Source organism: Jaculus jaculus, chromosome 2, assembly GCF_020740685.1.
Source record: "Jaculus jaculus isolate mJacJac1 chromosome 2, mJacJac1.mat.Y.cur, whole genome shotgun sequence".
Classification (NCBI taxonomy): domain Eukaryota; kingdom Metazoa; phylum Chordata; class Mammalia; order Rodentia; family Dipodidae; genus Jaculus; species Jaculus jaculus.
The window spans coordinates 213,239,968-213,261,548 of NC_059103.1; the positions used below are offsets into that span (position 1 = coordinate 213,239,968).

The window sequence follows — 21,581 nt, forward strand, 5'->3', positions numbered from 1 at the left end:
TTACCCACGCCTACCCTCCTCTACACCCTACGTTAGGTGTTCGTGCAGCCAGCTAACGTGGCCATTACCAAGATGGACGTCAGCAACCTGGCCATGGTGATGGCACCCAACTGCCTGCGCTGCCAGTCGGATGACCCGCGCGTCATCTTCGAGAACACGCGCAAGGAAATGTCTTTCCTGCGCGTGCTTATCCAGCATCTAGATACCAGCTTCATGGAGGGCGTGCTATAGCACGCAGGCCACAGACGTGGGCTGGGGCGGCGCACGGGGAGGGGGGAGGGACGGCCCCAGCGCAGGGCAGCATGCCAAGCCCCGCCAGACGCCCGCCCCGCCCCAGACCCGCCTGGGCAGAGCAGTCGCGCCCCACCTCGTGGCCGGATCTTCCGGGCACCGGCTCGCCTCGCCGGCCGCGGACCAGCCCCGAGAAGTGCCTTCTGTTAACCGGAGCCGAGCGACACTGCCCTCCCGGCCGGCCGAAGCACACGCCGCGCTGCCCTGAGCGGCACAACCCGGACCCCCTCCAGGGTCGTCCATTTCCTAGATAGTCTCGCTCCGATCTCGTGCTCCAGCTCGGGGGCCTTCAGGAGGGTTGGGGGCCTCCGGAGAGCTGCTCTGACCACTAACAGGACTCAACCCCGCCGTCTCAGGGTCTGGCAGCTCTCGGTTGGCAGGGAGACCCCAAACCAAAGTCCTCCAGGGTGGGGGCAGGGCTAAGCAGGCGTCCTTGGGGTGGGGGGGGCGAGAGGTTTTGGTTTGTTTGTGGTTTTTTGTGGGGGGTTGTTTGTTTTTTGGTGTATGAGAGTCCAAAATTTATTCCCTCACCCAGCCCACCTGTGTATAGAGATAAAAGTAGAGCGACAGATGTTAGAACTAAATTTACTAAGGACATAGTTTTAACCAGATGATACTTATCTGAGCTGTCACCGTCCTCTGTGCTGAGCAAGTTAGCACCACCTCCTCCGACTTCGCAGCCTCCGACCAAACCCCACGCCCTGGAGGCGAGCGGACGAGACACAGACTCCGCCATTTTACATTCTGGAGTATAAGTTCCAACTGTGGTCATACTTAATTTCTCCCGTTTTATATATATATTTTTTAGAGTTTTTATTTATTATTAAAAACAAAGGCTGGGGCCCGCGGGCGGTCGGGTCACACAGGCCCTCTGGCGCATGGACCGAGGCGACGGCGCTTCGTGGGAATAAAGTTCATGTGTACACTCGCGCTGCCTGCGCCTCCCGTTCCTCCCGACGCGCGGCAAGGGGAGGGCTCAGCTTGGCTGCTTCCGGGGCAAGGGAGCTCAGGGAGCGCCGCGGGGTCCCGGCTTCCACCACCGGAACCCAAAGCTCGGAGCTCTGCTAGGAACGTGGGTTCGATCAGCAACGCCTGGGAGATCTGCTTCCGGCGTGGGAGTATGTGGCCCCTGTGCAGTGCACTCCGGGCCCGGGCCCTAGCCCAGGCCTTGGCGCGGTCACGCGGAGGTCAGGCCTACAGCGGGAACGGGCCTGTCCCTTACACGCAGGGCCAGAGCCCAGAGCCCCGGACCCGCGAGTACTTCTATTACGTGGATCACCAGGGCCAGGTGGGCGGGGCGCGAGACAGGGGTGTCCTGAGGTGCGCGCGGTAGGAGGGCTGGTGTAGAGAGGGCCTGAGGTCTGGTGGAAGAGGGGCCTGACGCGGGTCCAAGGAGAAGGGAAACTTACGTGGTGTGTGAACGCCAGGACCATGTACTCACTGGGTATCACCCCCAGCCCTGCCCTGCTGGGATCAACCCCCGGCTGAATTCTCATGACCCAGGAAGTCTTCCCTGCTTTAGAAATGTTTTGGAGTAGGCCTGGTAGCCTCGGTGCAGAAAGTGCCACATCTGACTAGACACTTGAAAAGGAGAGAAAAGGGCTGCAGCTTAGGAAACTAGTGTGCAAGGAGGCACCGCCAGTGTGCAGGGAAATCTGCAGAGCCCAAGGTTTACCTTCCATGAGCCTCCCTGTACAGATTGTCCACAGAAGCAAAAACATCGCACACCACACTGGGCTCAGGCCTTGTTATCCATCGTCTGTCACTTCTGCCTGCAGCTTTTCCTGGATGATTCCAAAATGAAGAACTTCATCACCTGCTTCAAAGGTATTGCCAAGCTGTCTTCTTGTGCCCGCCCTCCGCGTTTCAGGGCATCCCTCAAATTTGTAGGCAGTGCTCGCCTGCACTAGGGGGCTGGCGGTCTTCTGCTAGTATTCATGGTCCAGGGAGACGGGCCTGCCTGAGAATGATCCCGGGGCCTTGGAATCCCAAGTTGGTGAACAGTCGTCCTTTTGCTCCCCTAGACCTGCAGTTCCTGGCTACTTTCTTCTCCCGTCTGAGACCCAACCGCAGTGGACGCTACGAGGCCTCCTTCCCTTTCCTTTCGCTTTGTGGCAGAGAGCGGAATTTCCTGCGCTGTGAGGACCGGCCCGTGGTTTTCACGCACCTGCTGATCACCGACAGCGGGCCCTCGCGCCTCTCCTACTGCGGCGGTGGCGAGTCCCTGACCGTACCCTTCGAGCCGGCGCGCCTGCTGCCCCTGGCGGCCAACGGGCGCCTGTACCACCCTGCTCCAGAGCGCGTGGGCGGCGTGGGCCTGGTGCGCTCCGCCCTCGCCTTCGAGCTCAGCGCCTGCTTTGAGTACGGGCCAGGCTCGCCCACCGTGCCCTCGCATGTGCGCTGGCAAGGCAGACGCCTTGCCCTCACTATGGACCTGGCTCCGCTGCTACCTGCTTCCTCTCCGCCCTGAGCCGCGGGCTGGGGCGGTGCTGTATGAGCGACCCCAGCATCCCCTGGCCGACAAGCTAGGTTAGCGCTGTCCAAGGTGCTGTCGCGACATTAGCTATCTGTGGGTCTCTACCGCCTCTCCTCTAACACCGGCCGGGCGTTCTGCCGATTGGCCCGCGCTCGCGACGTCAGTCCCCGTGCAGCGGGCGCAACCTGCACGGGTGCCTGTGCGCGTGCGCGCCCCGTCCCCCTCCCCCGCCGCTTCTCCAGCCCGTCTGCCACGGGCACAGCAGGGAGTCGCCGCCGGAGTGTCAGGTGAGGGGGCGTTTTGCCCAAGGTCACCGGGCCTGGGGGCGGAATCCGGGACCATCTGGGAAACCAGCATATCAAAAAGGGTGTGTGACCTGGCAGCGGGGAGGGGCCGGAGACCACGCCTTCCATGAGCACAGCCTGGGACACTCTGGAGCTGGTTAGGGGAGGTCCTGTGCACTCACCACACCAGATCCCAAGGGCCAACGGGAGGCCTCAGTTTGAGTCTCACGCAGCGCCCAAGGTAGAATACAGGGTTCCCTTCCCCGCTCCTGCCCAGGGATTTGTGCCCTGATAAAAGGATTTCTGGGTTCATGTAGCCTGTAGCCAACACCCCTGCTATGGTGGTCTCACAATGGTGTACATCTGGGCATTTGCATGAACAGCATCTCAAGCCATTAGGTGGAGATCAAGGCTTTGCCACTGTATGTTGGATGATGAGCAAGGGCTGGAGCCAGGGGCCAGCCCTTTGTACTCAGGGAAGTTAGACCCAATGGCCCAGAGAATACCCCCGGCTTCATGGGGGCTCTACCCATTCTGAGACCCCTGGGAACTGCCTGTACCTGGCCAAAGCTATTTCATTAAAATTTTATTGTTGTGTTGCCTCATCTTTAGTGACTTTAAATAATGTGCGTTACAGTTAAGGGCAAAATTGAACCAAACACCAAGGCCATTTTGTACCTTCAGCAAGGAGATCTGGTGGACAAACAGGTATTCAGAAGGGAAACCATACTAAGTGAGGGTGGAGTTCAAAGAACTGCACCCTTGGTCCTATCTAACTCCAGAAGAGCAGGTTTCTCAGCCCTGGTCCTACCACTAAAATTAGATTAATAGCCATGTGTGGTGCCACGTGCTTCTAATGCCAGCACCGAGGTAGGGGTATCACTGTGAGTTGAAGGGCAGCCTGAGACTACATAGTGACTTCCAGGTAAGTCTGGGGCAGAGCAAGACCCGACCTCAGAAAAAAAAAAGCAGGTTCTGTTTCTGGAGCTACCCCACAGTCCCTCTACCCCTGGGATCACAAGTACATTCAGAAGCCACTGCAAACTTTGCTTCATAGTTTCAGAGGCTATTGTTCTCATAGTCTGTTTAGGAAGTTTTATCAGATACCCAGTTTGTATGGTTGGAGTATAGCTCAATGGTACAGAGTACACTTAGCTTGTGCTTAGCATGTACGAGGCCTGGAGGTCAGCCTCCCACACATGCACACTCACAAATGGTTGTTCTAAAGTTCCCCTCACATCCAGCTTTCCCAGGACCTGACCTACGCCATGGCTCCTGAACTGACTACTTGAGAAAACTAGGTGTGGTGGCATGAGGCAGGGGTATCTCAAGTTCATGTCTAGCCTAAGCTACATACCAATGTCCTGTTTCAAACAAAAAGTTAGCCAGGCATGGTGATGCATGTCTTTAATCCCAGCACTCAGGAGGTACAGGTAGGAAGGATCACCATGAGGTCAAAGCCACCCTGAGACTACACAGTGAATTCCTGGTCAGCCTGGGGTAGAGCAAGACCCTACCTCAAAAAAAGGAAAAAAAAAAAATTTAACCGGGGACAAAGCCCCAGCTCCATGTAAGCTGTCCACCCACCTATACCTCTGGGACAGTAGGAGCACAGGCCTATGCCAAGCCTCACTCCCTGCTCTTCCAAACCAGTTTTGCCCACATTCCTCAAGTCCACTAATGAACAACAGGGTTGGGTCAAGTGAGTTAGGGTCAGGTGGGTCCTCTGTCCTTGGGCACAAAAGGACCTCTGCTTTCAGCTGAGCCTTAGGTTGATGCTAGTCCCACAAAAGGACATGTTTGCCCAGAATCTATTCTTTCTGCTCCATGCTTGAGTAATGGGACCCAGACTTTGCTATACAGGTAGTCCCCAAACCCATGTCCTCTTGCACCGGGAAGCCAAGGAAAGATCAGCAGGGTGCAGAGTGGGCTCTGCACGCCCACAAGCAGGAGGAACCTCAGGATAGGTATAGGAAGGGGTCTAGGGCTAGATGATGCTTTCCACCTAGCCATTTCCTGGGAGTAGGTTGAGGACACCAGGAATTGAACCTTAGGTCTCATGAAGGATTTTGTCAAGGGAGGAAATTAGCGTTTCTTTATGTTGCCCGTGCCGATTTCAACTTTCTGAAACCTAGACACAGGATGTAGACCTCCATCTGTGTGTACATATGTGTGCTTTGAGGTAAGGTCTATTTCCCAGCAAGGTCTTGAACTTCAGTCTGTTTTGTCTACCTGGGATTACAGGCCTAATAAAAACACCTCGCCTGGCATTCCACTCCCTGCCCGAGTATGTGCTGACTATAATGTTAGCACTGCCCTCCAAACCGTTTCAGGATCGTATCTTGGGTATCTTATCTGGGGCCAGAGCTTCTTGGTCAGTCTCTTCAGAAATGGCCCCAAGGGTTACTGCACTGCTGCTGCTGCCACTGCTGCTGGCCATGCCACCCCGCACCACCGGCTGTCCCGCTGCCTGCCGCTGTTACAGCGCCACAGTGGAGTGTGGTGCCCTGCAGCTGCGTGTCATCCCTCCGGGAATCCCCCCAGGAACACAGGTGGGCACTCTGTGGGGCTGTGAGACCTTGGGTTAGAGCAATGGGCTACCCGCCCAGTGGTGGAGGAAGGGGCTGTGTTAATGTGGCTCTCCCCACAGAAGCCAGAGTCCTGTACCATGAGCTAATATCCCACTCCCCGGTCTGCAGACCCTGTTCCTTCAGGACAACAGCATCGCGCACCTGGAGCCAGGTGCCCTGGCACCGCTTGCTGCTCTGCGCCACCTCTACCTGCACAACAACAGCCTGCATGCCCTGGACTCCGGCGCCTTTCGTGGGCAGCCGCGCCTACTCGAGCTGGCACTCACTGGCAACCGGCTGCGTGGCCTTCATGGCAGTGCATTCGTGGGCTTGGCCCAGCTTCGGGTCCTGTACCTTGCTGGCAACCAGCTGGCACGGCTGCTGGACTTCACCTTCTTGCACATGCCGGTGAGTGCTAAAAGCCCCAAAATGCAGGATCTTGTGACACCAGTTGCCCCTAAGGAGCTGGAGTAGTTAGGGGGAGAAAGTCAACCTTTGTCTAGCTTTCCAGGATCCCATTTCCTGACTACTTGCTGTCCCTCCTTCAGCGACTACAGGAGCTACATCTTCAAGAAAACAGCATTGAAGTACTGGAGGACCAGGCCCTGGCTGGGCTCTCCTCCTTGGCCCTGCTGGACCTCAGCAGAAACCAGCTAGGCACTATCAGCAGAGAGGCCCTGCGGCCCCTGGCCAGCCTACAAGTCTTACGCCTCACAGGTAATCCTTCGTGGGCAAAGATCTCTGTCTGGTCCACAGTAGCATCAGTAGGCAGGCAGGCAAAAAAAAAAAAAAAAAAAAAAAAAAATGCGGTTGAGGACAGAGACTGGCACGGCACAGCTAACGGGATGAGAAGGGTCAGGGTACTGGACTTGTATCAGGCGTCTGTAAGGTGGGAAAGGCCTGCCTGGACCAGCAAAGCCCCAGTCACCTAGGCTGTGTTCTGCCTACCCACAGAGAACCCGTGGCGCTGTGATTGTGCCCTTCACTGGCTGGGCTCTTGGATCAAGGAGGGGGGCCAGCGGCTGCTCAGCTCCAGAGACAGGAAGATAATGTGCGCAGAGCCTCCCCGCCTAGCGCTGCAGAGTCTTCTGGATGTGTCTGGCAGTAGCCTCATCTGCATTCCTCCCTCTGTGCATGTGGAGCCTCTGGAACTCACTGCTAACTTGGGCGAGGACCTGCGGGTGGCTTGCCAGGCATCAGGCTACCCACAGCCCCTTGTGACCTGGAGAAAGGTGCCCCAGCCTCGAGGCCAGCCTCAAGCCCAGGTGCAGCTGGAAGGCGGCGCACCGGGCCTGGGCGGGCAGGCGAAGGCGACCCGTGACACCGGCAGCGGCATGCTCTTCCTCACCAACATCACGCTGGCACACGCCGGCAAGTATGAGTGCGAGGCTGCCAACGCCGGGGGCAATGCCCGCGTGCCCTTCCGCCTTCTTGTCAACGCGTCTCTGCAGCGGTCACTGCCGCCGCCGGCCCTGCCAGCGCGCCCGGCGGGCCGCGAGCCGCGGCACGAGGCGGGCAGCATGGCGTTCCTCGCGCTGGGCCCGGCCACGCAGACGGCCGTGGCGGCGGCCATCTTGCTGCTGGCGCTCACGGCGCTGCTGCTGACTTCCATGATCTGCCGGCGCCGGCGGCGGCGGAAAAAGGCGCCCGCGCCGCCAGGGGAGGGAGCGCTGTTTGTTAACGACTATTCAGACGGGCCTTGCACCTTCGCCCAGCTGGAGGAGCTCCGGGACGAGCGCGGCCATGAGATGTTCGTGATCGACCGCTCTAAGCCCCTGTTCGCGGATGCGCCAGCGGAATCGCCCGCGGACCGCAGCCCGGCCGAAGGACCGGCGCCTGGGCTCCGCCTCCCTACTCGCGTCGCCTATGAGATCCATTGCTGAGCCGGTGGTGAGCGCAGATGATGTGGGCGCCAGAGACTGGCCGGGGCGATCCTGCGCATGCTCATCAGTAAAAATAGAAGCTGCGCTGTTGCCCCCAGCAGTGTGTGGGTTGTGGGGACCAAGGCTAGGGAGGAGTCCCTACACAGTTCAGTGGTCCCGACCACCAGCTCTCTTGGGGACACCTCGCTAGCCCTTGCTGGCGGGGATGGCGGGGTGACTCGGTGGGGGTGGGCAGGAGGTGGCTGATACTTGTTGATCACTGGTCATGCTGGAAGAGTGACAGCAGAAATGAGACAGGTCACTCTGGCCAGTTAGGACACACACACCAAAAAAAAAAAAAAAAAAAAAAGTCACACATTGGAGTTCCAGACACTGCACGTTTGTACCATGATGACACCTTCCAGCCTCACAGTAAGCTGATAATGATTCAGGTGCCAGGGCAGGGAACATAGTACAAGGCCCTAAATTGCATGGCAGATCCCATCCCAACTTCCATGCCAGTGCTTTGCACTCTTGAAAAGAGGACAGGAAATGCCCAGCCCACTGTTTCTCTCAGGTCAGACCTGGGATTCTAAGATCATCTGCAGAGTCTCACAACCCCAAAGAGAAACCAAACAACCATACAGAGCACAGGTAGGCCTGAAATGCTCTACACTCAGTTAGATAATGAGCAATGAAGAGCACTACAGGAAGCAGGGCGGCTCAAGAAACACGGCAGACCCTGCAGAAAACCTTGAGTAGTACCTTCGTGTCAGGCCTCCAGCAGAGTCCAGGCAAAAGCTCTGTCTTAAACTATTTCTCACCCAGAAATTTGGAAATCACAGGCTGAAATAGTCTGCAGCTAGGCGCCCATAGATGTCTGTGGTCCAGAGTACATGGGCCCGGCCCGAGGCCAGCAGCAACTGGTGCAACTCAGCTTCTACACGGGCAAACTTCTCCTCATTGATGGAGGCCTCCAGTAAGACAGAAGCAGGCGGTGGCCATGGAAGGCCATCATAACAGTCCACAGGGAATGGGTGCACCACAGTACGAAGCTCAGCCTGTACCACAGAGTCCCTCAGCAGCTCCTTAAGTCCTGCCATGGACAGTGGGTTACCATAGAGTCCAAGGTAGCGAAGACTGGCACAGCGAGTCAAAGTGGGCAGTGTAGCTAACAGCTGGGCATCAGCAAGCTGGCACTCGGTCAGCTCAAGATGCAGCAGTGTGGCTGCTGCCGCCTGCAACAGACCCTGAAAAGGTGTTAGCTGGCTGCCTGACAGGTCGTTACCACTCAGATCTAGCTTCTTGAGATGGGCAGCATGGGAGCTCCGTGCCAGGAATTGTAGGTCCTCAGGCAGCAGGGCACAGAAGGCCAGCTCTAAGCTCTCCAGGGGGCTCTGCAGAGTGCTGCAGGGACACAGGAGGTACAAAAGAGTCATAGCCTGGCAGCCCTGGGGAAAGGTCCTCATAGAGGGGAGGGACTGTGCAATAGTGGGGACCACTCACCTCAGCAGTTGGTCCAGCCTCCCGGAAAGGAGAGAAGAGCCCATGCTAAGCTCCCGCAGACAGGTGAAGCGGCCCATCTGGGCCAGAAAGTAGCGGAAGTTGTCCTCACCATCCACAGAAGGCTGCCTCGAGTCCCCATGCACGTAATGCAGACGAAGGCTAGCCAGGTGCTGGAAGCGAGCCACATGTGGGATGATGACAGACAGGCCACGCAGACCCAGGTTATTGAAGCGCAGATCCACACGGCGCAGGCAGCCTGCATCCAAAAGCTGCAGCAGGGCCACAGTGTTCCGCATGGGCAAGTCCTCAGCTCTGAGGTCCCGGCAGCAGAGCCGCAGTGGGCTGCCCACACTGCTTCGGAGTGCCTCACGAAGGAATGCATAGGAGGCTCGGTTCACCCGCAGGTCCACACGAACCTCCACAGGGACAAGGGACAGCCCTGGCTCAGTGGTCCCACCCTGCTGCTGGGCAATACATGTCCGGGCCACAGCTGCTGTACAATCCCACATGCTCATGGTACCAGGATCCTGCTCCACACCATCATCCAGGAGACCAGTCATGTCCAGCACCCGCAGTGTATGCTTTCTAGGAACAGGAATGGCTGGAGGCAGGGGGTGAGATGGCAAGGCCCACATCCCTCCCAGCCTCCTTGAACAGGACCAACAAGTATTTAAGGTTCCCACACTGAGTTCCTGCTAACCTCAGGACCAAAGTCTAGAAACTGCTCAAGGAACCCTCTTTGTACTCCTAGCTGTGGGCCCTGTGCATACCTGCAGAGAGGCTGTGAGCCAGCCTCCATTTCTGGGGTGTGGAGCCGGGCAGTCAGCCCAAGGATAACAGCTTGCATGCTCTCAGTGCTGGGCCTCTCCTGCAGCAGGGCCCGACTGCAATGGGCACACTCCTGTAGCAGCTGCTGAAAGCTAAGCAGTGGGAAGGGCCACGTGTGTACCAGCTCACGCAGTACCACTGTCTTCTTGTCCATAAAGGCCACCTTGAACAGCAGGGGGAAGAGTTCACGGGGCAGCAAGGGCAGGGCCTGGCAGGCAGCTGGCTGGCACTGGAGCACTTGCCTTGTGCTGAGGAACACAAGTGTGTGCATGGTGGTATGCTGAGGTGGTGAGGTGTCCACCTGTAGGAGAGGGACCTTAATTGAGGAAGACAAACCTTAACCACCACCAGGCCACACCCTTTCCACAGCTCAGTGGTACAAAAGCAATCCTCCTACCCTTGCCTCCCAAATGCTGGGATTACATGCATGTACCACCACACCCAGCTTGTTTAGCTTTTTGATACAGGGTCTTACTTCACTTTAGCCAAAATTGAGACAGGGTCTCACTATGTACCCCTGGCTGGCCTGCAAATTGTGGTGACCCTCCTCACTAGTGCCAGGATTAGACATGCCATGCCTCAGTGCCTAGCACTTGGCAAAGTGGACAAGGGACAAGGCCACAACTTAGAAACATGAGGACAACAGTGTCAAGCAGAATATCAATAGTGTGGCACCATCAACAACCTGCTTTTGTGTGCTTCTGAAAGACGACTGTTGCTCTGTAGGGCCCACATTTGATACTTCATGTCTGCCCACTCACAAATATGCTTCTGTGGTCCTTCATCAGCACTGGAACAGGTAGAAAACTCCCACAGGGACTACAGCCACATTGTGGCTCCCTCCCTCGCCCTTCTCAGATATGCATGCCCTTGGATTCCAGGAAATACCAAAGACCCACAGAACCCTTGAGTACAGATGATGTACTGTAGCCTGAGATAGCACCATGAATGTGAACCCCAGAGTAATTATTCTCTGGGGTAGAATCAGGCACGGAAAGCCCCGAGAAAGGGCAACTCTCACCTTCTGTGGTCCTTGCCGCCTATCTTCCTTTTCACAAGGGAACCAATGTGGAGGGAAAACGAGTCTTAAATTCGTGAGATTCAGAAGGGCTCAGGCCAGGGACTGCACAGATGAGGCACAGATGGCTGCCAAAGTAGCAGCCAAGCTGAGAAGCCACAAGCAAGAGGCCCCTGCAGCTGGAGAGTACCTGCAACACAGGGCTAGTCCTGATGCTGACTTTAGCAGACTTCTGTGAGCCAAACATCTCGACCCCAGAACTACAGTGCAGCCATACCCCTCTGACAGACTGGAAAGCCAAGGCCGAGGCCTTACCAAGGTCACAGCCCAGGGAAAAGTGGGGGGATGCAGACTGGCTACAAAGCTCTTGAGCTTGCAGACTTCTCGCACCTTGAACAAGAACTTTAAGACATGAGTTCTGAAGAAAGCCTGCACACCCACCCTCGACCTAGCTCTGCCGAAACGCAAATGTCGCGAGAAGGATGCCTACCTCGCAGGCAGTTCAAACAGATCGCGCACCTGTCACAAGAGGAAAGGAAAGCCGCCCACGAGGCGCTTCTGGGCGACACTGCCGCCCGCAGCGGAATCGGCGCGGCGCCTCCGGACGTGCCCGCCTGGCTCCTCCGGGGATCAAGACCCGGGCCTCCACTCCGGGCGAGCCTGCTCCTCCACGCCGGGCGCGTCCCAACCCGCCCGGAGGTCGCACTCCATGAGCGAGGATCACCCGGGCTCAGCGGCGCCGCCCAGGGCCCCGCCTCGGCCCGAGGCTCCCAAGCGCCAGCCCCCGAGCCCGCGGTCGCCGCCGCGCTTCGCCCCTCGGCCCGCAGCCCACGCCCCGCCCCGCCTGCACGCCCGCCCCGCCCCGCGCCGCGGCGCGCCTCGATGACGCGCCTCCCTCCCGCGCCGTCGTGCGGAGCCCGCGGGTTGGCCGCCGCGCCTGCCGCTCATTGGCTGGAGCCGGACGTCGGTGTGGCCGCGGGAGGTTCGCGGGACGCTGTCCGCGGCTGCATGGAGCGGCTCCGGGACGTGCGCTTGCAGCTGCAGACCTGGGAGCGGGCGTTCGCGCGGCTGCACGGGCGACGGCCCGGCCAGGTGAAGGGTCGCCTGGGGAGCGGGAGCGGGAGCGGGGACCCCGGGTGCGGCTCGTGGCTGACGCCTTCCTTCCACAGGAAGACGTGGAGGCGGCCCCCGAGGAAACCCGCGGTGAGCGCACGGCCCAGGGCAGCGGGGAATGTCGGCGGCCGCTCCCTGACTCCCGCTCCTGTTGTTCTAGCTCTGTACCGGGAGTACCGCACCCTGAAGCAGGCGGTGCGCCAGGCCAACGGAGGGCACCGCATCCCAGAGCAGTCACTCCCCGCGGCGGCCCAGAAGGTACCCTGGCCCCTCACCCCGGCTTCCAATCACCTCACTATATGGCCAAATGGCCGGAGTCAAGAACAGTCGCAGCCAGGCTTCCCCACAGGGCGCAGAAGTGGAGAAGCGAAGTGGGAAAGGACACGGCCCTGTTGTGGGGTGGGGGCTTGGAGTCGCCTCTGTGCCCATGCCATACTTTCTCTGGCTTCTGCTGCTGGTGTCTCCTACAGGCATCAGACCCCAGCTGCTGGGGACCCCACTTGAATCGAGCTGCAACCCAGAATCCACAACCTACTCCAGGGCAGAGCCCATGGAGGTCTGTGCAGGACTATGGGAAGAGACTCAAGGCCAATCTGAAGGACACTCTGCAGGTGAGAAGTGACGACTGTTAGCACATCCCAAGCTGCACCTGACAGTTTTGTCAGGTGCTCTTTTCTGTCCCTTTCTCATAGCAGGCACGTGCAGGCCCAGGTTCCTGCAGTAACTAGGACAAGAGTCCTGAGGGTGCTCACTGATCTCCGCTCTCAGCTTCTTGTCTCACCCAGCCTTCTGCAGCAGCCCAGAGGCCTGAGCTCCTGCTTGCTGTTCTGTCCTCTACCTACCTCTTAGGCTGGACCAGCCCAAAGCCGAAGACTCCAGCCTCTCCAGAGACCCTTGTACAAGAAACCCACACCAAGACCTCCAGGCTCAAGTCCTGCCTGCACCTGTCCAGATGAAGTCAGCGATGTATTTCCCCAGCTGTCTGAGCCCCAGCCAAAGCCAGGCCGGCTCCGAAAGCTTCAGGCATCCCTTGCCTTGCGGTTGAGCTCCCTAGATCCTGACTGGCTAGAGCGATGTCAAAACAGGTCCTCAGATTTTCTGGAGGTACCTAATACCTGCAGACCTGGCCTAGGTTTAGAGGACTCACAACCTCTGATATCAGGCAAGTTAATCATCTTTGGCACCTCCAACACACCTTCACAGGGCCCAGAGAAGGCAGCCCAAGTTGCTTTACAGGTCTCCCAGCCCGGCAACAGTCAAGACAGGAAGCAAAGATGGAATGAGAACAGGGGGGATTCTGCACAAGCCCAGCAGGACAGCAGCCAAGGCAGACTCCGGTCCAAGGGGACTGGGGCTGCAGCAGTTGGAAAAGACCCTTCAGGAGAACCTGTGCAGATGAAGCTACTGTCATGCAGCAGCTCAAGTCAAGCCAAGGTGGGGAAGGCTGAGGGCACAGCCCATCAGCAAGCGTCTCCTAGACCAGCTGCCCTGGACCGGGGGAACTACGTTCGTCTGAACATGAAGCAGAAGCACTGTGTGCAGCGTGGGGCCCTTCGAGGCAGGCTCCTCCGAAAGCAGGTAAACGAGGCAGAGTGGGACATGGCACACCTCATCATCCTGTCTCCTTTTTTTTTTTTTTTTTTGGTTTTTCGAGGTAGGGTCTCACTCTCTAGCCTAGGCTGACCTGGAATTCACTAATTTGCTATGGAGTCTCAGGGTGGCCTCAAACTCACAGTAATTCACCTACCTCTGCTTCCTGAGTGCTAGGATTAAAGGCATGTACCACCATGCCTGGTCTCCATCTGTTGGGGTTTTTTTTGGCGGGGGGCGTTCGAGGTAGAGTCTTGGCTCTAGCCCAGGCTAACCTGGAATTCACTATTAGTCTCAAGGTGGCCTTGAACTCACGGTAATCCTCTTCTGCCTCCCAAGTGCTAGGATTAAAGGTATGCGCCACCGCTCCTGGCTCCCATCTCCCTTTTGTATAAGCTTCTTTCGTGGATCTTCCCCAGGTTTGGAAGCAAAAATGGAAAAAGAAAGGGGAGCATTTTGGCAAAGGGGGACCAAGAGCCACAGTCAAAGATTCTTGTTTCCAATCATGGCAATTTGATCACTTGGCATCCCAATGCTCCTGGCTAGGTAAGGCCTTTGCCCTGGGAATTGTGGCAGGCTACCACAGGGCGTGGGTGGGGGAGACAGCACTTAAGGCCAAACAGAAGGACTTACCAGTTCTTAATCCTGCTCAGGCCCCCAACCTGAGTTTCCACGAGGAAGGTTGCAGGGACGGGAATAACAGTTATTTTCCACTTTGGAAAAAGCCCAGAAGACAGACACTGCTTGCTATCACCTCTCTGCTGAGTGAGGGGAGGAGGTAGTTTTGACCAGTGACCACTGTCAGGATGGTCTCAGTCCATCTTGGAGCTCTGGCATCTCCTTGTCTGACCTACCCAAACAGGTGAGGACACAGAAGCAGTTGGGCCACAGGTGCAGGTGCCCTATCCTCCCCCACCAGTGCCGCCTCTCTATCCACCAGGGCCCTCAGGGCAGATAGCAGGTAAGCAAAAACCTGGTGAAAGCCTTCACTGGAGGGAGTTTGGGATGGGACCACGATGACCAGTACCTGTGTCTATAGAGACACCAGCTGAGGTGTTCGAGGCCCTGAAGCAGCTAGGGCACCAAGCCTTCCGTCCAGGGCAGGAGTGTACAGTCATGCGTATCCTGTCTGGTAAGTGTGGCTGCCCAGGGGCGGGCCACCAAGCTGTAGTGAGCCATGGAACCTTACAGCTACCTCTCGTCCTGTTCAGGGATCTCCACTCTGTTGGTGCTGCCCACGGGTGCTGGCAAGTCCCTGTGCTACCAGCTTCCCGCACTGCTGTATGCCCAGCGAAGCCCTTGCATCACACTGGTGATCTCTCCCCTCCTATCACTCATGGAGGACCAGGTGTGTGGGCAGGCCCTCAGTGCCTGTAAAGCCTTAAGACGGATACCTCTGATGCCCTTAGGTGTTTCTTCTTTCTTGACCACAGGTGGCCTGCTGACCTCTGTACAGCCCAACCCCCAATGCCTACCATCTGGGCTCCTGAGACTTCAGGCGTCCTTAGGCCCAGGGTTTGGTGCTTGTCCTAGAACTCTGAGTTACTGAAAATTCAGAGAGAACCTGGGCTAACTGGGCTGTGACACCATTGCATCTACAGGTATCTGGCTTACCTCTGTGTCTCAAGGCAGCCTGCCTCCATTCAGGCATGACTGGGAAGCAGCGAGAGTCTGTCCTGAAGAAGGTCAGGAGGGTCCCATAGACAGAGGTCAATGGGTAGCCACCTGGGCAGTGTCTCTGAAGCTGTTCCTTTCAGGTACTGGCAGCCCAGGTGCACGTGCTGATACTGTCACCTGAGGCACTGGCTGAAGGTGGGGCCAGCCTCCCTCAAGCCTCTCAGCTGCCTCCTGTGGCCTTCGCCTGCATTGATGAGGCTCATTGCCTTTCTCAGTGGTCACACAACTTCCGGCCCTGCTACTTACGCATCTGCAAAGTGAGTTTGTATGGAGGCCAGGGTGAAGAGTTGGACTAATCTCACATGGACTGGGTGGCTCATTACCACCCTTGGTTTAGGTGCTTCGGAAACGCATGGGTGTCCGCTGCTTCTTGGGTCTCACAGCCACGGCCACACTTAGCACCGCCCGTGAGGTGGCCCAGCACTTGGGTGTAGCAGAAGAGCTTGACCTTAGGGGATCATCTACCATCCCTGCCAATCTGCACCTCTCTGTGTCCATGGACAGAGACCCAGACCAGGTATGTGTGCACATGCTAGGGGCCCAGATAGGGCCTCCATTCTGACTGCCATGCTGACCACTGCTTCTTGCCAGGCTGTGGTGACCCTGCTGCAGAGCGACCGCTTTCGAACCTTGGATTCTATCATCATTTACTGCAATCGACGTGAGGAAACAGAGCGGGTAGCTGCACTTCTCCGGACCTGTCTGCCTGTGGCAAGGGACCCAGGGCCTACAGGTAAAGCAGAGTTTGTGTTTGGCCCCACAGGGACTTCCTTTGCATAGTTAATTCTCTTTTTTTATTGTTCTTGTTCTTGAGGTAAGGTCTCACTCTAGCCCAAGCTGACCTGTAACTCACTCTGTAGTCTGAGGTTGGCCTCAAACTCAAAGGGATCCTTTCTACCTCTGCCTCCTAAATGCTGGGATTAAAGACAGGTACCACCACGCCCAGCTCCTTCACACACTTGCTGTGGTCCCACCATTGTCTACCTTCCCCAAAGGTCGTGTCTTCAATGATGTGGCTGAAGCGTACCATGCTGGCATGTGCAGCCAGGAACGGCGGCGAGTGCAGCGGGCCTTCATGCAGGGTCAGCTGCGAGTGGTGGTGGCCACAGTGGCCTTTGGGATGGGACTGGACCGGCCAGATGTACGGGCTGTGCTGCACCTAGGGCTGCCCCCAAGCTTTGAGAGCTACGTACAGGCTGTGGGCCGTGCAGGGCGTGATGGGCAGCCAGCCCACTGTCACCTGTTCCTGAAGCCCCAGGTTGGCATCCCCCCCCCCTCATACCAGCCTAGCTCCAGGGTCATCCTGTGCCACCCAAACCAGCCCCAAGTGTTGCCCTGCTCTCCGGCCCCTGGTGCTGTGCTTGCATGAGCATGACTGCCACTGCAGGGTGAGGACCTGCGGGAGCTGCGCAGACATGCCCATGCTGACGGCACCGACTTCCTGGCTGTGAAGAAGCTGGTACAGCGTGTGTTCCCACCCTGTGCCTGCACCCAGCGGCCCCCAGTGCAGGAGAGAGACATGAACAGAGTGAGGCCTGTGGCCAAGTCCCCACCTCAGGAGACCAAGTACAGCAGCCACCATGTAGCCCATATGCAGGGACCTGCCTGCCAAGGCCATGAGCGGGCACTCCCAGTGCAGCCAACAGTGCAGGCCCTGGACATGCCAATGGAGGGTAAGGAGCCAGGGCACACGCAGGGTATGGGAAGAGGTTGTCACTATTTTCCCTGAGCCTTCCTCTGCCTCCAGCCATTGAGACTCTACTGTGCTACATGGAGCTGCATTCACAGCACTGGCTGGAGCTGCTGCCAGTCACTTACACCCACTGCCATCTGCACTGCCCTGGGGGTCATGCCCAGCTCCAAGCCCTGGCCCACAGGTGAGTATTTCCCACCCAAAGGTGGAGATGAGGATAAACAAGGAGGACTGCTGGCCACATTCCTCTTTGGCCCCTGTGCACAGGTGTCCCCCTTTGGCTGCATACTTGGCCAAGTGGCCACCAGAAGACCCAAATCAGGGTAGCAGCTCGCTGGAGTTTGACATGGTTGAGTTGGCAGACATGATGGGCTGGGAGCTGGCCTCTATACGACGATCTCTCCATCAGCTGCAGTGGGACCAAGAGCCAAGGACAAGTATGCCCACCTCTATCCCAGCATGGACTCTGTTGGCCGCCCTTCCTCCTGTATCTGACACACAGTTCCTGACAGGTACACCACGGAGGACAGGGGTGCTTGTGGAGTTCAGGGAGCTGGCCTTTCACCTGCACAGCCCTGGGGATCTCACAGCTGAGGAGAAGGACCAGATCTGTGACTTTCTGTACACCCGTGTGCAGGCCCGTGAGCACAAGGCCCTGGCCCATCTGCGCCAAATATTCAAGGTCTTTCGTAGGTAAAGAAGAGGTTGGGCAGGCCCCGGGGTACTCTGACCCTCTGAGCAACTTTGACAGGCCTGTTCTGCTCCCAGCGTTGCCTTTCCCAGTTGTGGGCCTTGCCTGGAACAGCCTGACGAGGACCGCAGTGCTCAGCTAAAGACCCTGCTCAGCCACTACTTTGAAGAGGAAGAAGAGATCATGGAGGATGATGAGGGCCCCGAGCCTGGGCAGGCCCAGGTAAGTATAGACCCTCTGGAGATAATGTCCGAGGCCGAGAACAATGATATACCCGCATGCAACCCTGACCCCACAGTCTGGCTCCTGCACAGCCTGGCTCAGTGTTTCGTGGGTTGCTTTGGTTGTGTGGGATACAAGAACATGATCTCAGAGGAGGTCACATGCCATCCACCTACAGCTCCAGGACTGGGAGGACAGTATTCGCCGTGATATCCGTCAGCTCTTGTCCCTGAGGTCAGAAGAGAGGTTCTCTGGCAGAGCTGTGGCCCGCATCTTCCATGGCATTGGTGAGAACCACAGTGCTGCCTAATGCTGGTAGGGACAAGAGCCAGCTGAACCCTCAGTCATGTTTCTGCCCCACCATAGGAAGCCCCTGCTACCCAGCCCAGATATATGGACAGGACCGGCGCTTCTGGAGAAAGTACCTACATCTGAACTTCCATGCCCTAATGCACCTAGCCACAGAGGAGCTCCTGCTGAAGGGGTGATGAGCCCCCTGCATGGGAGGATGCTGCATCATAAAGGCTTTAGGCAGGCCAAGCACTTGGCCACTAAACAAAGTGTCAGGTTCAGCCACTAAACAAGGCAGTGATAAAGCCATCAACCACAGGTTTATTTTCTGAAATGCAGAATAAAAATGCTTGAAGTCAGTGTTTTAAGACCCTCTTTTGGTGACCACTCTCAGCCTGAGGATCCTTGCACCTCCTGTGCTCCAGGCATGCAGGCCATAGCCCTCCTGGCTTTGACAGTCTCCCACCTCAGGCGAGGAGACTGGGTGCCAGGCCCAGGTCCAGCAGAGGCAGGGCTGAGAGTATGAGGAAGATAGCAAAACAAGGATGTGGGCCCAGACTATCTGCCATTACTCCAGCCAGGGTGCCCGGTAGCAGCTTGCCCAACAGTTCCAGAGTGGCCAAGAGGCTATAATGTGTGGCCTAGGAATGGAAATAGGGGTCAGGGCCTAATGGCTCCTCAGCCTGCAGCCCCTGGACTCACTCCTGCCCCATCCCCTTACCTGCAGGGCTTTGGGTGCCAGCTGGCTACAGTGCATCATGACAGTGAAAGTGGCAGTGGTTACCAGGCCCCCCAGGAAATGCTGCAGGCACAGACTCAGCAAAGCTGCCCCTAGGAGGACAAGCATCATCAGGGCCGAGGGTTCCAGGCCACTGCTTCCCGAAGGCCATCCCCTCACCTCTCAGGACTGTGTCCGCATCCAGGCTAGCCCCTGAAGTGTGCAGATGAAAAAGCAGGACAGTCTGGCAGGCCAAGCCCCCAAGGCGGAGCTGCAGTACGAACCTCAACAGGGAGAGCTGCTGCCTGGGAGCAGGAATGGGAAGGCTGCACATGTTAGGATTCTTTGGGGGGGGGGGGGAGTAGAAGGGAGTCAGAGTGGACTGAGGAGTGCTTACCAGTGCCTAACCAGTAGGGTCCCACCCAAGGAGGAACCAGCAATGGAACAGGCCACAGCACCCAAGCCACTCCACAGTCCCAGGTCTGGAACAGAAGTACCATGGTCCAGCAGGAGGAGTGGAAACAGACTGCTGGCCCCCTGCTCACCTGCAGATCATAAGCAGGGATGGTCCCCTTACTTCCTCCTCCCCTCTTGGACCTCAGTCCGTGCTCCAACCAGCCTGGTCCCTGGTCTGCCTCTTCATTGGCCCCAGGTGCTGGGAGAGAATGGACAGTGGGCACTGGCCAAGGTCAATCTGAAGCAATAGAGAAACCCAGGGGACCGTGAGCAGAAAGAGGACAAGAAGTGAACCTTAGGTGCTAAGGGTGGCTGGGAGGTCATGCCCCCTAAGAAGGCTCCACAGACCCTGGGAATCTACTTGGACTGAGCCCCAGCCCTGCTGTGGCTTTACTCAAGGCTTCACTCACCCAGCTTGTAGATGAGCAGAAAGCCTGCCGTCCAGAGGGTCCCAGGCACCTCCAGCAAACCTTGCAGGTGTGATGTGTGTGGGGTGTGCTCTGAGGCCTGAGGCCAGGGCAGCTGTCCCAGGGCTGCCCATGCCAAGGCAGCAGCCAGCCAGTAGGTGGCCGCTAATAGCAGAAAGAGCAGTGGCCAAGAGAGAGTGGGGAAAAGGACCAACAGCCCACCCCCAGCCAGCGCTGCCCCTAGCTTATAAGCCACCACCTGGACAGTGTTGCCAGGTCCCAGCTCTCTCGGCTCCAGAAGCTTCACCGCCAGCGTGTCCAGGGCCACGTCCTGCACTGCTGCACCCAGGTTCAGCAGTAGTAGCAGCCCCATCAGTGTGGTGGGCAGCCCTGCCTGGTCAGCTTGTGGGGGAGGTAATGCGGCCAGCAGTCCACACACCAGGCCCAGGGCCGTTGTGCTGAGTGTCAGCCAAACCTGTGGGGAGCCCCGCCTGTCCACCAGCGGTGCCCACGCCAGCTTCAACAGCCATGGCGCATACAGCCCTTTGGCCAGGCCCACACGCGTCAGGGAGAAGCCGCGGGCCCGCAGCAGGATGGGCAACAAACCGGACTGCAGCCCATAGGGTAGTCCCTGTACAAGGTACAGGCCGGCCAGGAGCAAGAGTTTACCATGCATGGCCGGTGTCAGGCGGGCCCAGGCGGCTCGGGCTGGGAGGTCCAGCTCCGGGTCGGGTCGGGCCGGGCCTGGCTCATTTGAGTGGGGTGAGAGCTAGTCAGGCGGGAGTCCGGACGCCCGCGCGTGGGCCATCCGGGAAGTCCCGAAGCCGGGGACCAGGCGCAGAGCGCAGCGCGCGGCTCCCGGCGTGCATTGCGCACTGTGGCGGCTGGGCGGGCGGGGCCTCGGTCCCGCAGGCGTCCTCCGCGTTGGCCCACACCCGAGGCTGCCTGGCTCCTCCTACCGAGCCGAAGGCCCCGACATTGGCTCAGTGGCGCCCTCGATGGCCGTCACGGGCGTAACAGCCAGCGGCGTTTGCTCCAGACCAGGAAGGAGCAGCGCAGCGCGGCGAGTCCTGGAAAGTCACCCTTTCTGCTCTATGGTCACCAGCCTCCTCCCCACCCCACGTTATTGCATCCATTCCAGAAGTACTTCTTTGTTTACTTTTTGGGTTTTAAGGTAAGTTCTCGTTGTAGCCAGGCTGACTTGGAGTTTTCCATATAGTCTCAAGATGGCTTCGAACTCAGTTGATCATCCTACCTCTGCCTCCCACACGAAGGAATGTGTCTGTTTGCTCCATGGTGTTTCTGCCCACCTTGCTGTGCCTCTGGCTTCAGTCACCTCCACTAGCCGAAGGCAGAGGTGTTTGTGTGAAATGAAAGGTCAGAGTCCAGGCTCAGAATGATACATCCAACCATTACTCTTCACACCTAAGGTTCAGCAACGGCTAGGAAAGCCTGGCCAGTCCACCCAGACGTCCCTGAGCCTGCAAGTAAGGTTCATGTGCAATCACTCCTCCAGTTCAGAGCTGTCCCTACCTGGTTCCCAAGGCCATAGTGGGCTGTGCAATGAGACCTTGGCTTAAGAACTACCTCCACAGTGGACAGCACTGGGTGCTTTGGTCAGCCATGGGTCCAAGTTTGAGGCCCCAACAGTGCATTTCTCCTGCTGCTGATCCACTCTTCTGTATAAAACGAGTGCTACTATTGGTTATAGTAGTTAGTACACACCTGTATTCACAGCTACTCATAAGACTGAAGCATGAGAATCATAAATTTAAGGTGGCCGGGGCAAGTTAGTAAGACTGTCTTAAAACTGAAAGGTTGGGGTACTGAGGATGTACTTTGGTGATCTTGGGTTCAGCACCACAAGTAACTACTTTAAAAAAAATGG

At 57.7% G+C, this 21,581-nt stretch overlaps 6 protein-coding genes and 1 long non-coding RNA gene across 13 annotated transcripts in view; 4 read left to right on the top strand and 3 right to left on the bottom strand.

Annotated features, from left to right (window-relative positions):
- Arhgap39 (Rho GTPase activating protein 39) overlaps positions 1-1,219 on the top strand; it is a 138,611-nt gene extending 137,392 nt beyond the window's left edge. For both annotated transcript variants that reach the window (XM_045142705.1, XM_045142706.1), the window contains one exon: positions 37-1,219. In XM_045142705.1, coding sequence (XP_044998640.1) covers positions 37-231 — 195 coding nt within the window. In that variant the 3' untranslated portion in view covers positions 232-1,219. The remainder of the gene's footprint in view (positions 1-36) is intronic.
- Positions 1,090-2,536, bottom strand: LOC123458530. The gene is made up of 2 exons (XR_006635710.1): positions 1,967-2,536; positions 1,090-1,872 (listed from the first exon to the last, which is right to left on the bottom strand). It is a non-coding gene; the product is annotated as an uncharacterized LOC123458530 (long non-coding RNA).
- C2H8orf82 (chromosome 2 C8orf82 homolog) lies at positions 1,208-3,656 on the top strand. The gene is made up of 3 exons (XM_004656434.2): positions 1,208-1,579; positions 2,070-2,118; positions 2,316-3,656. Exons 1-3 carry the CDS (start codon positions 1,208-1,210, stop codon positions 2,759-2,761), a joined length of 867 nt encoding a protein of 288 aa, XP_004656491.2. The 3' UTR covers positions 2,762-3,656.
- On the top strand, positions 2,983-11,472 carry Lrrc24 (leucine rich repeat containing 24). 2 transcript variants are annotated; one of them, XM_004656433.2, is made up of 5 exons: positions 2,983-3,054; positions 5,385-5,603; positions 5,751-6,029; positions 6,170-6,338; positions 6,576-11,472. In XM_004656433.2, exons 2-5 carry the CDS (start codon positions 5,442-5,444, stop codon positions 7,502-7,504), a joined length of 1,539 nt encoding a protein of 512 aa, XP_004656490.1. In that variant the 5' UTR covers positions 2,983-3,054; positions 5,385-5,441; the 3' UTR covers positions 7,505-11,472. The 2 variants fall into 2 exon arrangements, with proteins under 2 accessions (XP_004656490.1, XP_044998642.1); XM_045142707.1 differs by having other exon boundaries at positions 3,010-3,054; positions 5,296-5,603.
- On the bottom strand, positions 7,868-11,536 carry Lrrc14 (leucine rich repeat containing 14). 5 transcript variants are annotated; one of them, XM_045142709.1, is made up of 5 exons: positions 11,355-11,535; positions 10,839-11,025; positions 9,760-10,118; positions 8,990-9,574; positions 7,868-8,890 (listed from the first exon to the last, which is right to left on the bottom strand). In XM_045142709.1, exons 3-5 carry the CDS (start codon positions 10,086-10,088, stop codon positions 8,323-8,325), a joined length of 1,482 nt encoding a protein of 493 aa, XP_044998644.1. In that variant the 5' UTR covers positions 10,089-10,118; positions 10,839-11,025; positions 11,355-11,535; the 3' UTR covers positions 7,868-8,322. The 5 variants fall into 5 exon arrangements, with proteins under 5 accessions (XP_044998644.1, XP_044998643.1, XP_044998645.1 ...); XM_045142708.1 differs by having other exon boundaries at positions 11,326-11,535; XM_045142710.1 differs by lacking the exon at positions 11,355-11,535 and adding an exon at positions 10,503-10,607 and having other exon boundaries at positions 10,839-11,310.
- A 301-nt stretch (positions 11,537-11,837) lies between these two features.
- Positions 11,838-18,474, top strand: Recql4 (RecQ like helicase 4). The gene is made up of 21 exons (XM_045143102.1): positions 11,838-11,927; positions 12,005-12,038; positions 12,109-12,206; positions 12,419-12,559; positions 12,798-13,526; positions 13,958-14,084; positions 14,401-14,499; positions 14,578-14,670; positions 14,750-14,886; positions 15,140-15,223; positions 15,296-15,472; positions 15,553-15,732; positions 15,807-15,948; positions 16,211-16,473; positions 16,603-16,888; positions 16,963-17,092; positions 17,176-17,345; positions 17,421-17,601; positions 17,677-17,821; positions 18,000-18,108; positions 18,188-18,474. The coding sequence occupies exons 1-21, from the start codon at positions 11,844-11,846 to the stop codon at positions 18,307-18,309; spliced, it is 3,531 nt and encodes a 1,176-aa protein (XP_044999037.1). The 5' UTR covers positions 11,838-11,843; the 3' UTR covers positions 18,310-18,474.
- On the bottom strand, positions 18,414-20,528 carry Mfsd3 (major facilitator superfamily domain containing 3). The gene is made up of 5 exons (XM_004656321.2): positions 19,697-20,528; positions 19,228-19,375; positions 19,011-19,135; positions 18,834-18,943; positions 18,414-18,753 (listed from the first exon to the last, which is right to left on the bottom strand). Exons 1-5 carry the CDS (start codon positions 20,367-20,369, stop codon positions 18,580-18,582), a joined length of 1,230 nt encoding a protein of 409 aa, XP_004656378.2. The 5' UTR covers positions 20,370-20,528; the 3' UTR covers positions 18,414-18,579.
- Positions 20,529-21,581: the final 1,053 nt, after the last annotated feature.

Excerpts from the sequence above, each read along its gene's own strand:
- C2H8orf82 (XM_004656434.2), top strand. The coding sequence starts at position 1,208 with ATGTGTACACTCGCGCTGCCTGCGCCTCCCGTTCCTCCCGACGCGCGG. Across the intron at positions 1,580-2,069 it reads ACGTGGATCACCAGGGCCAG|CTTTTCCTGGATGATTCCAA; the intron begins GTGGGCGGGGCG and ends TTCTGCCTGCAG. Across the intron at positions 2,119-2,315 it reads CTTCATCACCTGCTTCAAAG|ACCTGCAGTTCCTGGCTACT; the intron begins GTATTGCCAAGC and ends TTGCTCCCCTAG.
- Lrrc24 (XM_045142707.1), top strand. The coding sequence starts at position 5,355 with ATGTTAGCACTGCCCTCCAAACCGTTTCAGGATCGTATCTTGGGTATC. Across the intron at positions 6,030-6,169 it reads TCACCTTCTTGCACATGCCG|CGACTACAGGAGCTACATCT; the intron begins GTGAGTGCTAAA and ends TCCCTCCTTCAG. Across the intron at positions 6,339-6,575 it reads ACAAGTCTTACGCCTCACAG|AGAACCCGTGGCGCTGTGAT; the intron begins GTAATCCTTCGT and ends GCCTACCCACAG.
- Lrrc14 (XM_045142711.1), bottom strand. The coding sequence starts at position 10,088 with ATGCACACACTTGTGTTCCTCAGCACAAGGCAAGTGCTCCAGTGCCAG. Across the intron at positions 9,575-9,759 it reads GGCTCACAGCCTCTCTGCAG|AAAGCATACACTGCGGGTGC; the intron begins GTATGCACAGGG and ends TCCTGTTCCTAG. Across the intron at positions 8,891-8,989 it reads AGGCTGGACCAACTGCTGAG|CACTCTGCAGAGCCCCCTGG; the intron begins GTGAGTGGTCCC and ends GTGTCCCTGCAG.
- Recql4 (XM_045143102.1), top strand. The coding sequence starts at position 11,844 with ATGGAGCGGCTCCGGGACGTGCGCTTGCAGCTGCAGACCTGGGAGCGG. Across the intron at positions 12,560-12,797 it reads ATCTGAAGGACACTCTGCAG|GCTGGACCAGCCCAAAGCCG; the intron begins GTGAGAAGTGAC and ends CCTACCTCTTAG. Across the intron at positions 16,889-16,962 it reads CCTGGACATGCCAATGGAGG|CCATTGAGACTCTACTGTGC; the intron begins GTAAGGAGCCAG and ends CTCTGCCTCCAG.
- Mfsd3 (XM_004656321.2), bottom strand. The coding sequence starts at position 20,369 with ATGCATGGTAAACTCTTGCTCCTGGCCGGCCTGTACCTTGTACAGGGA. Across the intron at positions 19,376-19,696 it reads TCTGCTCATCTACAAGCTGG|GTGAGCAGGGGGCCAGCAGT; the intron begins GTGAGTGAAGCC and ends TATGATCTGCAG. Across the intron at positions 18,754-18,833 it reads TGGCACCCAAAGCCCTGCAG|GCCACACATTATAGCCTCTT; the intron begins GTAAGGGGATGG and ends TTCCATTCCTAG.